Below are 13392 nucleotides of genomic sequence, written 5' to 3' on the forward strand. Positions count from 1 at the left end.
TATCCTAGGCTACTGTATTAGATCCCGAGGAGAGGCATGTAATAAAAAAGAACGACCCTGAGGAGGGGGGCTATCTGGACTAGACCATCTTTATATAACTTCTTTATTTTACGGCCCGCCCCCTCTTTACTAAGTAGCCAACCAAAGCACCACAGATGTGTCTATTTTCTATGTGAGGGTCGCTACATTATTCATTTATTTTTAATTTTGTATCCCCTGCGGAATGTTCGAAAACTTTACCCCTGTGAAAAGTTATCCTGCCCTCTTGTGATTAACGTTGGTATTGCAACGACCAGCCCTGCGTCACGTACGCCTTGCACACCCCCAATATTATCACATCAACAAATCCCAATTCATAACCATAGCTTTCATCAATGATATATTATTATAAAACATTAGGTCTTCATCACAGCTCTGACTCACAGAATAAGCACACAGTAAGGACGTTTCAGATATAATTTCCTTTTTTATTAAAACCATACAAACATTTGTGGTCAGTTAGAAAAGAGCAACAGGGCCCTGTTGGCAATATGGATGTGCTATGATGTCTTGCCATTCTTAACACGGACCTGGGCCCTGAATCCCTGTTTTGTTTTTATTTTATTTCTTTTTTTCAGTCACTTTTCACTTTTCCTCTTTTTTGGCCCCTGGTGCCTCCTCAAGTCTGAGCTAAACCTACAGAATGGTTATATATTTACAAGTATAAAAAACAATCAAATCAAAAAGGCAAGAAATGTGATAACTCAAAGTTTTTAAACAACATTTTAAAATGTTTTTAGTTGATGTTTTCTTATTTTCCAAATAAAATGGATCGTATTCATCATATTCTCCCAGCACACACACACACACACTAATCCACACACACACACACACTAATCCACACACACACACACACACTAATCCACACACACACACACACACACACACACACACACACACACACACACACATGCACGCACACACTCAGAATCCACTGTTTTCCTAAAATCTTTGAACAATTAACTCTTGCTTTAAAAAGCGAAAAAGAAAATACGTAGGTAATGCATACAGTATATCATTTCTGATATGATAACTCACTATGGAAGAGTGGCAGTGATCTGTTTCTCTTTTTTTGTATGTTATCTAATTTGAACAGGTTGAGATAAGGCACATACCTTACACCCACCCTCAAAACCTCTCATTTGGGGGTGGGTCATATCATTTTTTAAAAACAACAATAGAGTGACACACTGTTACACGTCTACAAAACAAATGACTCAGACTACGATACTGTAAATGAACACAACCAATCTGGCAGACAGTACCTACAGTAATTTGCTACAGGATGGTGCTCACGACTGTACACAAAAAAGATATAGACCGATGATAATACTGTTAATAAATCTCTCATCGTGGTATACAAAACTGAGCATGTCGGGCCTACAAAGAAATCTGTCGGATGTTAGTACCATAACAGAGGTTATTTAAGCAACAGGACCGGGGTAATCCTAAAATCTGTCATCAGTCTCTCTGTCTCGCGCTTGTCACAATAGCAAAATCATAAACTACAAATACAAAGAAAAATGGTGAAAAAGAAATCAACATCATGTTCCAAAGTCCCACTCCTGGCTGGAATCACGTTGCGCCTGCTCCATCAGCAGTGACAGCGCCCCCTGTTGATGTGCAGTCATATCACCTGCTCGTCGTCCTGATACGCTCTGCCCTGTGGCTCAACGCAGAGCACATTCTCGCAAAGTCTCTAAAAGATATTTCTGATCATGTACAACTTGACAACACCGATGGTCCTGATATCAGAAATAGTAAGCATTATTTTTTTTTACAATGTAAAAAAAAAGATCAAAAGTGATATATACATGTAAGTACATACAAAAAAAGTGATAAATCAAGTAATACACAATTGACCAAGACGATTCTAAGAGTACCTTTGACGTCGAAATGGTCCTACATATTTGGACTCAATACGTTACTGGAATACTTGCTCAAGTATACACACTCACACACAAGCACACCACTTGGTGAGACCTGTATAATCACTAAAAAACACCATCTTTTACATATTGCGCAAACATAAAAAGTACTAAAACAACAATGTAAAAAATGTAAATACCGTATCAAAATGTGACCTAAGCGCCTGCTTGTTGTGAAATTCGACCCTGTATTGACCTGCTGATGGTGGGGAGGGGTCAGGGGGCCAAAGTTCTGGAGTCAGTGTGGTTGCACCATGTGTGTACTACAAATCATGGTTCTCTCAAGTTCCATTGGCACATGAGCTAGCCTACGCACTTAAAAAGACAGTGTGTACATTTCACCATGTGAGCAACATGCATTTATATCAACAGTGTACAGCAAAAAGAATGGAAAATATACAGTAAACAAACAAAAAAAGAAACACAAATAGAAAAAAATACAATGAAAAATAAAGACAACGCACAAGAATACTGTTTTAGAGTGATGTGTGGGAGACCAGGCCTCCAACCATCATCATTATCAAGAGATAGTTTTATAAAAGGGCTTCAAAAATAGCCTTCATTCCACAAATGGAATATATATTTATATATCCTTATATACTGTACGTTTGGCATAACTCTGCTCCTATGTGGAATAGACAGAAAATACATCTGCTCGACCAACACTTGGTGTTAACATCCTTTCGTAAACCAGCAGTCAATAAAAAACATCAACTTTTTCCTCCCCCCTCTACATAATTCTTTTTAAAAATGTTTGTTTTATAAGATTACGTCCCTTTCAATTTCACCTTTTAAAAGCAATTCCTTTCATGTGTGGCCACATAAGAGGGCTTCGGGGGGGGAAAGAGAGAGAGAGAGAGAGAGAGAGAGAGAGAGAGAGAGAGAGAGAGAGAGAGAGCTACTGCATGATGGCCAGGAAGCGGCTCTCTTGGGCGAGGGTGGAGAGGAGTGAGCTCATGTCGCCGATGGCCATGTTGTTGAGGCCGGAGGGCACGCTGGCGAAGGCGGCGGAAGCGCGAGGGGTGGTGAGGCGAGAGGAGGTGCGCGACATGCCCTGGAACACGCTGGGGCTGAGGACGTCCGACACCAGGCTGCCTTGGTCGTAGTTGTCCTCTAGAATGGGCGTGAAGTCCAGGCCCACGCTGTCTAGGACCTCGCAAGACGGGCTGCCGTCCACCGTGCTGGTGACCTGGTCCGCGCCGGGGGACAGGAGAGGGACCGAGGGAGCGTCGGGCTGGACCGCCTGGGCCTCCATCAAGCACCGCTCCGCTGGGCTGAGCAGGGACAACGGCTTGGCCTCAGATGGGTCAAACGCCTCGCTACAGTCTCCAAAACTTGCCTGGAAGAATCCTGCTTGTCGCTGCTGCTGCTGTTGCTGTTGCACTGTACAGCAAGAGCTGGCCTGGTCCTGAGCTTCTATCTTCAGTCCAGAGATGTGGCCAGCCAGGGAGCAGTGGGCCGTGCTGCCATTTCTGGAGCCGTGTTGCTGCTGCTGCTGCTGCTGCTGCTGGTGGCAGGGGCTGACATGATGACCACTGGTCAGATGCGGCTGAGGTCGGGCAGAGCCTCTGTAGTTGCTGCTGTTTGGCTGGAGGCTGGCAGGGGGGTGTGGACGTAGCAGTGCCCCGTGAGGGAGAGCCTCCTGAGAGGACCTCTGGAGGAGCAGGTTGCTCCCCACCAGCTGCGCCGTGGGCTGACCTTGTTGGAAGTGTCCCTGCTGCTGCTGCTGCTGTTGTTGTTGTTGTTGCTGTTGTTGTTGCTGCTGCTGCTGCTGCTGGCCGCAGCTCTGCCGGATGGGGCCGAGGGTGATCTGGGAGAAGTCGGGCGCTCTTCTGAAGGCCGGCACGCTGGTGGAGCTGTTCCTCCTGCTCTCCAGGCAGGACGTGTTGGTGGACTCCGACTTGACGCCGCCGGCGTTCAGCTGGCAGGACTGGAGCTGCGGGAACCTGGACGCGGAGGCCCTGCGGGAGGCGCTCACGCTGCAGTCTGGGAAGCGGTAGCTGCCGCCGCCGCCGGGGTTGGCCGACGGTGCCGGGGGCCCTCTGGGCTGGCCGAACACATCCCCCGGGAGCTGAGGCGGCTGCTGCGGTGGCTGCTGCTGCTGCTGCACCACCATGTTGCCAAACTGGCCGAACGGACTCCTGCCGACTACGCCACGCTCCGGCCACCTTCCGCAGGGCTGCTGCTGCTGCCTGGTGGGGGACAGGTGTGCGCTCCCCGAGCTCACCTCGTTCCACTGGATGGGCTGCTCCTCGCCGCCGACTCCCTCTCCTTCCGCACTCTGCTGCTGCTGCTGCCCAGGTGAGTTCACCTGGAAGAGGTCCACGTCACCTCCGTTGGCGCTGTGCGGATGGTGAAGGTCTCCGCTCCCGTGGTTGCCGAGCTGCGCCTGCCTGTAGAGCGCCTCCTGCTCCTGGGAGCGGATGTAGTGCAGCAGGTCGTCGGGCAGCATGTCCTCGTAGCCCAGCAGCAGGGCTCCGTCGTCCTCCATGGCCAGGTCCTCCAGCGCAGAGTGCTCCTCTATCCGGGGGGGGCAGGGGGAGTGCAGGCTGCGCTGCAGGTTGCCCTCCGAGCGCGTGTGCTGGTGCAGGGCGGCGTGCCGCGGCTCCCCCTGGTGGCCGTGCTGGGCGGCGAGCGGCGGCAGGCCGTGGGAGTGCATGTTGTTCAGGCTGATGAAGCGCTGCATCTGCGGCGGGCCGGAGGGCTCCTGGACGGGCACGGTCCGGACGGGGTCGCTGGCCCGCCGGGTGGACGCTGCCGTGCCCTCTCCCGGGTAGAGGCCGCGGTGGCGGTAGCCGTTGTGCGGGGCGAAGCCGCCGCTGGTGCTCCCGTCGCTGCAGCGGCGCGGTCGGACCAGCGGGGGCAGCGGAGGGTTGCTCCCGTCCTGGGCGTCGCCCATCAGCGCCATGCGGGCGCGCAGGCTCATGGGCTCCATGTTGGGCAGCGGCGTGGGCGGAGGGCCTCCCGTGGCCGCCGCGTACTTGGCCTTCAGGTGGTACTGCTGCGCCGGCGTCAGGTTCAGGATGCCCCCTCCCCTGGACCCGTCGCCTCCTCCCGCGCACGTGTGACCTCCGACACCCCCTCCGCCTCCTCCTCCTCCTCCTCCACCTCCTCCTCCGCCTCCTCCTCCTCCGAAGCTCCAGCCGAGCCCGGTCAGAGCGACTCCTCCCAGGCTGCTGCCCCCGCCGTGGTGGCTGGCTTCGCTGGAGCGGCGCGAGGCGTCGGTGGAGATGGGGTCGTAGGAGTCGGTGGAGCTGAGGTTGTGGCGGCGGCGCGGGCCCCCGGCCCCCTCGGGCTGCGAGGCCTGGCTGGAGCGCCGGCTGGAGAAGCAGGGCGAGATGCCCGACGAGCGCCGGCTGCAGCTCAGGTAGGCCGAGCTGGCCGCGCTCCCGCCGCTGTCCCGCCGCCCCCCGCCTCCTCCTCCGCCCAGCAGGCTCAGCACCGTCAGCTCCGTCCCGCACGGCTCCGCTCGCGTGGACGCGGGAACCTGAGGCGGAGGGACCAGCCGGCAATCACCGTGGCCCAGACACGACACTGAGGGAGAGAGGGAGGAGGGTTACATCAGAGAGACAGACACTCATTAGCTGCTTTGTTCTGTGCTTTGATAGGTTTGTTGAGTCTGACTGGAGGTTCAGAAAGGGGAAATATCAGGAAGTGATGTAAGAGCGGGTCTAGAGAACTGTATTTCAATATACAGTACGTGCTGTCAATGTGAATCAGAACTCTTTTCTTTCTACTGTAAAGCCCCGTTCACAGTCAAAGTGAAACCCTGAGTTCTAGCGGTAATTTCACAAAAGGGTCTGATGTGTGAATCTGCCTTTGTACACTACTTTCTCATTACGGAGGAGTGCTATCTGAAGGAGTCTTAACTGTTGCAGTCATAATCTAATCTGTGTAATTATTGGAAATCAATAGTCGTGGCTAAACAAGAGCTCAATCCACTGCAGTACCTGTCATTGTTCATGTAGTGAGGTGGAAAGTACACACATCTCTGTAGTGTCCTTACCCTTCCCCAGGATGGTGGGCAGGCCGTGGCCTTTGGCTGGGGGCGTGGGGGACAGGTGTGGCAGGTTCACCTGCCGGAGCCGCTCCATCTTCACCTGCTCCATCCAGCGGAGTGGCCGTCCCACGCTGCGTCGGGCCTGCAGTGCCAGCGTTGCCGTGGAGACCGTGGCGTCCATGATGGGGGCGCGGTCCATGCGGTCCATGTGGTCGTCCTCGTCCTCCTCCTCCAGCTCGCCCTCGTCCTCGTCGTCCTCCTCCTCGTCCTCGTAGTCCTCGCGCTCCCCCTCCCCCTGCAGCCGCACGGCGCTCACAGCAAGCTGGACTCCACGGCCGGGAGGGCCGCCGCCGGGGGACTGCTCACCGCCGCATGCAGACTGACCGCCAGGGCTTGACTGAGACGTCTGGACCCCGAGAGGAGAGGAGAGAAGAGGGGAGGAGAGGGGAGGAGAGGGGAGGAGAGGGGAGGAGAAGAAAGGAGAGGAGAGGAGAGGAGAGGGAAGAGGAGAGGAGAATAGAGGAGAGGGGAGGAGAGGGGAGGAGAGGGGAGGAGAGGAGGGGACAGGAGAGGAGAAGAGAGGAGAGGAGAGGGGAGAGGAGAGGAGAGGAGAGGAGAGGAGAAGAGTGGAGAGGAGAGGAGAGCAGAGGGGAGAGAAGAGGAGAGGAGAGAGAAAAGAAGGAAGGAAGGAAAGAAGGATGGACAGATATGAAAGAGAAGTTAAAGAGAAAGGATGAGAGGGACAAGTAAGGGAGAGGAAATAACGGGATCATTAATCAATGTACAAATCTACTGTTCAAATGATACTGTATTTCACATTCATGATGCCTTTTAGTGTTGCAGAAACATCCATGCAATGGGAACTGAAAAGACTGGGACAGTATGGCAATATAAATGGCTTATGACAACAGAATACACCACAATGGCAAAAACATGTATGATGTCCAACAAGACTATTTAGGATTTTTTCTCAAATGGTTTCTCCTAGAGTAAGCAGCTGCCCAAACAAATACAGTGACTGATGACCACTTTGTCTCTTAAATATTTATTAGGACATGCTGTTAACTAACTCTTTAATGAGCTGTCCCTTCAGACATGCTGATTTTCTCAACATCAATTTGCTGTGTCTTTTCTGTCTAAATAAAGCAATAAAGCGCCTTACACACACGCGCACACACACACACACACACACACACACACACACACACACACACACACACACACACACACACACACACCCGTAATGGGGCACAGTGAGTCTCTACACAGTGCACACAAGAGAAAGAGGCAGCTGTCTTTGTTCTATTTTCAGAAAACAATGCTGAACAAACAATGCTGTTTTGTCAGACCAGACGGGCCCTAATTGGGCTGCTATCCCTGGTGAAACTACACCATGGTCTGCAGAAGCGAAAGAGCAAGAGAGAGGAAGAGAGAGAGTGAGAAGAAAGAGAAAGAAGAAAGAGTGCTACTGTGGACTATGTTTGTCTCAGCATGAAACAGGACCTCAACTTCACCCCTGCTCTTGACCTGAGGAGGGAGACTCTTTAGACAATGCCCCCCCCCCCCCTCCTCTCTCCCTCGCTCTCAGTCTGTCATTCACATCCGTAGTGGCTAGCGTTAGCTACATCTCCCTGCCAGCCTTCCCAGCACGACTGCAAACTCTTACTATTTACTTATTTGCTCACTCGGCATACACCAGGGCAGCTCCTTTCAGGGCCAGAGATGGAGCAAACAGACAAGTTGCACTATGGTGTAATGACAAGATGGTAAAAGTGTGTGTGTGTGTGAGAGAGAGAGAGAGAGAGAGGAAGAGAGATAGTTTGTGTGTGTTTGTGTGTTAGAGAGAAAGAAATTATGTGTGTGTGTGTGTGTGTGTGTGTGTGTGTGTGTGTGTGTGTGTGTGTGTGTGCACTATGATCCGCTAATGTGGTCTAACTGTAGGAGAGGGGCTCACAGCACCCTGAATGAGAGATGGGTCTGAGCAGGCAGATGGAATGGCTCGTGATGAAGCCCCGGGAGTGGGGGGTGGGGGGGGGGGCAGGCTGAATGGACAGCGCTCTCACCTGATTACCCACTGTCCTTAGAAAGGCAGGGCAAGATAATGCATGAGGCATTAGGGTAGGAGAAAAATTCAGTTATTACACCGGCAGAGGCAGAGCACAGATCAAAGCACACATCCTGCTCCTCACATCTCATCTCGTGTCACACAGACGGGAGGAAAACCTACTTCAGAGGGGTGAAAGCTATCTGGAAATTGCACTGCTCTCCAGCTACTTGGTAACACATGTTTCTCAATGTTTGACTGTTAATCTCAATAGACACCTGGTAGTTAGCTATGTGAAATCTGTGCTGTAGAACACCGGGGGCTTTTTGACGAATGGTAGTTGAACAGGGGCGTTGTGGTTTTGAAGAGTGTCATACAAAGTTTAAGTCTGTTAGCTGACAATACTACTTTGTGATATGATGAAGGTTTATCTATCCGTTTCCTCTGTCTTGTTCTATTATTTGCGTACATTGGTTTTGTATCTATTGCGGTGCATTACGTACTCTAGAGACATTGAGGTGAACTAGAGGTGACCAACTGCACCAATAGCAGATGTGACTCAGACGTCCTACACTTTCAAAGCCCCCTCTCTGATGTCCACCTGTGTTGTGCCTCAGAAGGAGACTCACCATGGGCTTCTCTGACTTGATGGACTTGACCTGCAGACATTCGTCCTGTTTCGAGGTAGCATGGTTGTAGTCCCTTTGGTCTGCAAACCCGCCCAGGGGCGGTTGACCTGGCGACCGGCCTTGACCGTTGCTGCCCGGCTCCCGAGGCTGAGGTGGGGGCCGGGGGTAGGCGTCGCTGCGCTGCTTCTTGGTGACGTGGGCCTCGGGGCCGTGCACGGTCTTCACGTGCTTCCGTAGCGAGCTGGGGTCCGTGTAGCGCTTAGTGCAGCCAGGGATCTTACACACGTACGGTTTCTGTGTGAGGGGAGAGAATAAGGCCAATGTAAGAATGCACACACACACACACACACACACACACACATTACAACAGGTGGCGGATACTGAACAATGAAAAGGAAAAAGAGCCTGCCACATCTGCACGCTTTGATCCCCCAGTGATTTCATGGTACAATGTATCCATCAGTGGACAGTGGACAGGGTATTTTAAGAGTGTACTATTGAGTGTGTAGTGTGTACCAATAATGTACCACTAATGTACACAAGTATGTTACAGAAACACACCGCTAAATAAAAACAGGTGTGTGTGATTAGTAGGGGTGAGTGTACATCATGTGAATGTTCTGGTTAGCTACAGGTCCTACCTCATTGGAGTGTGTGCGGTTCTGGTGTTTGGCACGATCTGAGGCGTTGGAGAAAGCTTTGTTGCAGCCCTCGTGCTCACACACGTACGGCTTCTCTCCAGTGTGTGAACGCAGGTGTGTCTTTAGGTTTTCCAAGCGGGAGTAGGCTTTAGCGCAGCCCTCAAACTGTACACACACACACACACACACAAAAGCAAAGTGTTAAGTCATATTTGGAAAACCTCACCACCTTCATTACTTTGTTACAATAAATGGATACAAATATTTCAGAATCATATGCTTACACTTAGTCATCTGATTTTTCATCCTCTACTCTTTAAGCAATTTCATCTGACATGTTTCACCTAAACTATGTACTTCATGACTTCACAGCTAATGTTTGACTGCTGCAGTGGATGCTGGGAAGTGTAGTTCTTACGGTGCACTTGTGAGGCTTCTCTCCAGTGTGCCGTCTCATGTGGACTACCAGCATGTACTGGGCTTTAAAGGGCTTCTGCTCCCGGGAGCACTCCTCCCAGCGGCACACAAACTCCTTCTTCTCCCCATGGATGTGGTCATTATTAATATGCTGTGGACAGAGAGGTGACCATAGGTGAGTTAAATTATAAACACATAAGAACAGAAGCACATTTAAACTACTGTTTGAAAAACAGAACTAATTCATTAACACTGTATTTCAGCCTTATGACTTGCAACATCTCCATTCTTTCCGGATCCCTTACTGTAATAGGAAAAAGTATGAGTGTAATATCTCAGTACACCACAAGGGGGCGTCTTCATGCGTAGTGAGTGAGACCCCGTACAGGTTTGGAATGGCGACACTGGACACAGTACATAAATGTCAAGTTTTATTCCAAACATAACAAGGCTTTATGAATTTTAACTGTGTTAATGTGCATCACAATGACATGTCCTTGAGGTTGTCAGTGTAGTGCAGAAAATCTATAGACGAAGATGGCTAAGAACCAAAGTTGAGATCTGGAAGAAGCATCATCACTTTTATCAACAGACTGCTCAATCCACAACCTGTAGCCATTCTTGGACTTAAAACGGTACTGGAACTAAAATTACTTATACACATTCCTTGTTATTCCACCTTCATTTTCCTTTTTCTTTCTTTCCTGATTTCTTTCCCTAAAACATTCCTTCCTTCTTCTCTTCCTTAAAAACGTCCCACCTTCACCTTGTATTCTGCACATTTATTCATCCATGAATATTACACACTATCAGTTTTTCATCTCTCTCTTACTCCCCCCCCTCCCTTCTTCCCTGCTGCATCTGTAGTGGCAGGCATAAAGCAGGCTTGTGAGTCTCAGTGTCCAATCTGAACGGGATTTCAAATAAAACCCTGTCACTCGCCATCATCTCGGGCCTCTGCCCCACCGTGACATGTGCTGACAGTTGTGCTGCCGTGGCAACTTCCAATCTGAGGCTTAGAGAGGAGGGAGGGGGAGGGGTGGGGGTGGGGTGACGGGGGGTGGGAGAAGGAAATCAAAAGTTCCGTCAAAACCAGCTCAAACACCAGGGCTTTACCACTTCACCCTGGCCTGATATCAGTAGAGACTCACCCCTCTCTCCCCCTCTCTCTCTCTTTCTCTTTCTCTCTCTCTCTTACTCCCTGTGCAATCTACCTCCTCTGTTTACCTCCCCTTCTTTTCCCCCAGTTCTCACATGAGAAATCTCTCTCTCCCTCTTATTCAGTTATACGTGTATAAATATATCATTTTTCTCAGTGTCTTGTGCTCTCTCTGTCTAACACATTGGCCATATAGAGAAGTGAAAAGTACGTATGGTCATATTAACAGCAAGCGAGTACACATGCACACACATATACTCACACACACAAATACACTCACACACACATGCACACAGAGCCTCGCAGAATGCTCATTCTACACAACATCTGGACTCCTTACAAAGCCAACAGTGTGTTTGGGCTCCTCTCGCGGCCCTTCTTAGGGATGCCTTTCAGAGGGAGACAGACACAATATCCTGCGCCAAGCGAGGGGAACTCGTAATATTACATTCCTGAGCCAGGGGAGGGAGACCCCTGCCTGAGGGAGGGTATAGAGTGTGAAGTAAGGAGACACACACACACACACACACACACACACACACACACAGGGAAAAGAAAGAGAGACAGAGAGAGAGAGATGAGAGAAAGAGAGAGAGTGATAGAGATGAGAGGTCATGGGATGATAGGCATAGAGAGAAAAAGAGCGAGAGAAAGAAAAAGAGTGAAAGAAAGAGGGAGAGAGAGATGAGAGGTCAGTGAATGATAGACAGAGAAAGAGAGAAGACTGAGCGTGTGTCAGTCTATGTGTGTGCATGCACTTGCATGCATATCAGAGTCTGTGTGCATAAGTAAGTGTGTGTGTGTGTGTGTGTGTGTGTGTGTGTGTGTGTGTGTGTGTGTGTGTGTGTTGTGTGTGTGTTTGAGTATTTGTATGCCCCGGTAAGAGCAACCCCAAATATGCAATGAGGAGGAGAGATGGCTAGAGTGAAGGGAGCGAGGGAGAGGACTTTGGAGAGACGGAGAGGAAGAGCCTCGCCTTGCATCATACATGCCCAGAGCCAGGGGAACAGAGAGGCCGGAGACGAGACTGACGGCAGGAAGAAGGATGGGGAGACAGGTGGAGCGAGAGCAGAGAGAGGGGCGCAGGAGAGAGAGAAAGAGAGGGAACAGAGAGAGGGGTGCAGGAGAGAGAGAGGGAACAGAGAGAGGGGCGCAGGAGAGAGAGAGAAAGAGGGAACAGAGAGAGGGGCGCAGGAGAGAGAGGGAAAGAGAGAGAGAGAGAGAGAGAGAGAGGATCCTCAGATGCGCCTCATCCTCCATTCCTCTTCATGGCACAAAGACGAGCCGCCTCTGTCACCCTGTCACCCCTCGACGCCACTTTCATGGCTTGCAGTCGCACCCCAAAAAACTTCTTGGCTTGTGTGTCAGTGAGCATACAGTACAGTGAAAATGTGTGTGTGTGTGTGTGTGTGTGTGTGTGTGTGTGACAGGTGTCCACAACTGCTTCTTTACTTGAGCTGCATCTTGAGAACTGAATGAAAAAACAACGGCCCTGCTCTGAGATGGCCTACTGATGCTGAGTCACAACTGACTGGACAGAGAAATGGCTATGAAGAAAAAACCCCAATGGACAGGGACAGGGTCCTCTCAGTCAGAAGTGGAGCCATCAGGGGGAGATCTCACCAAATCTACTGAATTCATCCTGTGTACTCCTCATGCTGAGTGGCAGCTCACTCAATAGTATTTACTCTCCCAAAACAACTTACTGCACACACTCTGCCTCCAGTTGGCCTAATATGGCCCATTTCAAAGTGATACTGCCCACAACTTCTGCCCTGAACTCCTCATTTGAAAAGAGAAAGGCTTATTTAAATGTGAATAAACTGGCTGGGCCTAATATGCCTAAATCTCTCACGGTTATCACAGGCCAGACACTATCAAACTGTTGCGGTCATCTCCCATTCCAAATGGCTCTTTTCTCCATGCCTCTCATGCTGACAGTGACCTGAGGTGACCTGAGGGCGTCCAGAGACAGAGGAGGGCCCAGTGGACTGGAGGAATAGGGAGCTCTTTCATAAAGTTCCATGTCAGGATCGATACATTGGGCCCGTCACATGGAAGAAAAACTCTCCCTCCCCGGCTGAGCGAGAGGGGGGAATCCCGGTGGCATACCATCTGTCTGTGAAGCGCTGCGCTCAATATCCACAGAGAGAGAAAGAGAGAGAGAGAGAGAAATGGAGAGGACCAGAGAAAGAGAGAGAGAGAAAGAGAGCGAATGAAAGAGTGATCCGCAAGTTAGCGTACCGCGACTCACGTCCAACAATTGAGCCTGGCGGTGATGGATCTACAGACCGACCCCCTAAACCCCCCCCCCCCCCCCCCCCCACACACACACACACACTCTCTTCCCCCTCCCCCCAACAGAACACAAAACAGGGGTGATGAGTTGGTAAAATGAGGGGGGGGGGGGGGGTGCGGAGGCTGGACAGGCTGAGACGTGGCGACCTAATGGCACGGTCTAATGGCAATTTTATACGCAATCGATAATCTCCCCGCTGAGAGGCCGGTGGCGGGGCGGCCGTGCTGCTGTGGCCG

At 50.8% G+C, this 13392-nt stretch overlaps 1 protein-coding gene across 1 annotated transcript in view; it reads right to left on the minus strand.

The window, feature by feature from the left end:
• Window positions 1-442: 442 nt before the first annotated feature.
• Window positions 443-13392, minus strand: part of gli3 (GLI family zinc finger 3) — a 122909-nt gene continuing 109959 nt past the window's right edge. The window contains exons 11-16 of the mRNA XM_062521410.1: window positions 9700-9849; window positions 9282-9446; window positions 8641-8934; window positions 5974-6373; window positions 5154-5501; window positions 443-5018 (exon numbers count right to left, since the gene is read on the minus strand). Coding sequence (XP_062377394.1) covers window positions 2866-5018; window positions 5154-5501; window positions 5974-6373; window positions 8641-8934; window positions 9282-9446; window positions 9700-9849 — 3510 coding nt within the window. The 3' untranslated portion in view covers window positions 443-2865. The remainder of the gene's footprint in view (window positions 5019-5153; window positions 5502-5973; window positions 6374-8640; window positions 8935-9281; window positions 9447-9699; window positions 9850-13392) is intronic.

Source organism: Sardina pilchardus, chromosome 19 (assembly GCF_963854185.1).
Source record: "Sardina pilchardus chromosome 19, fSarPil1.1, whole genome shotgun sequence".
Classification (NCBI taxonomy): Eukaryota; Metazoa; Chordata; class Actinopteri; order Clupeiformes; family Clupeidae; genus Sardina; species Sardina pilchardus.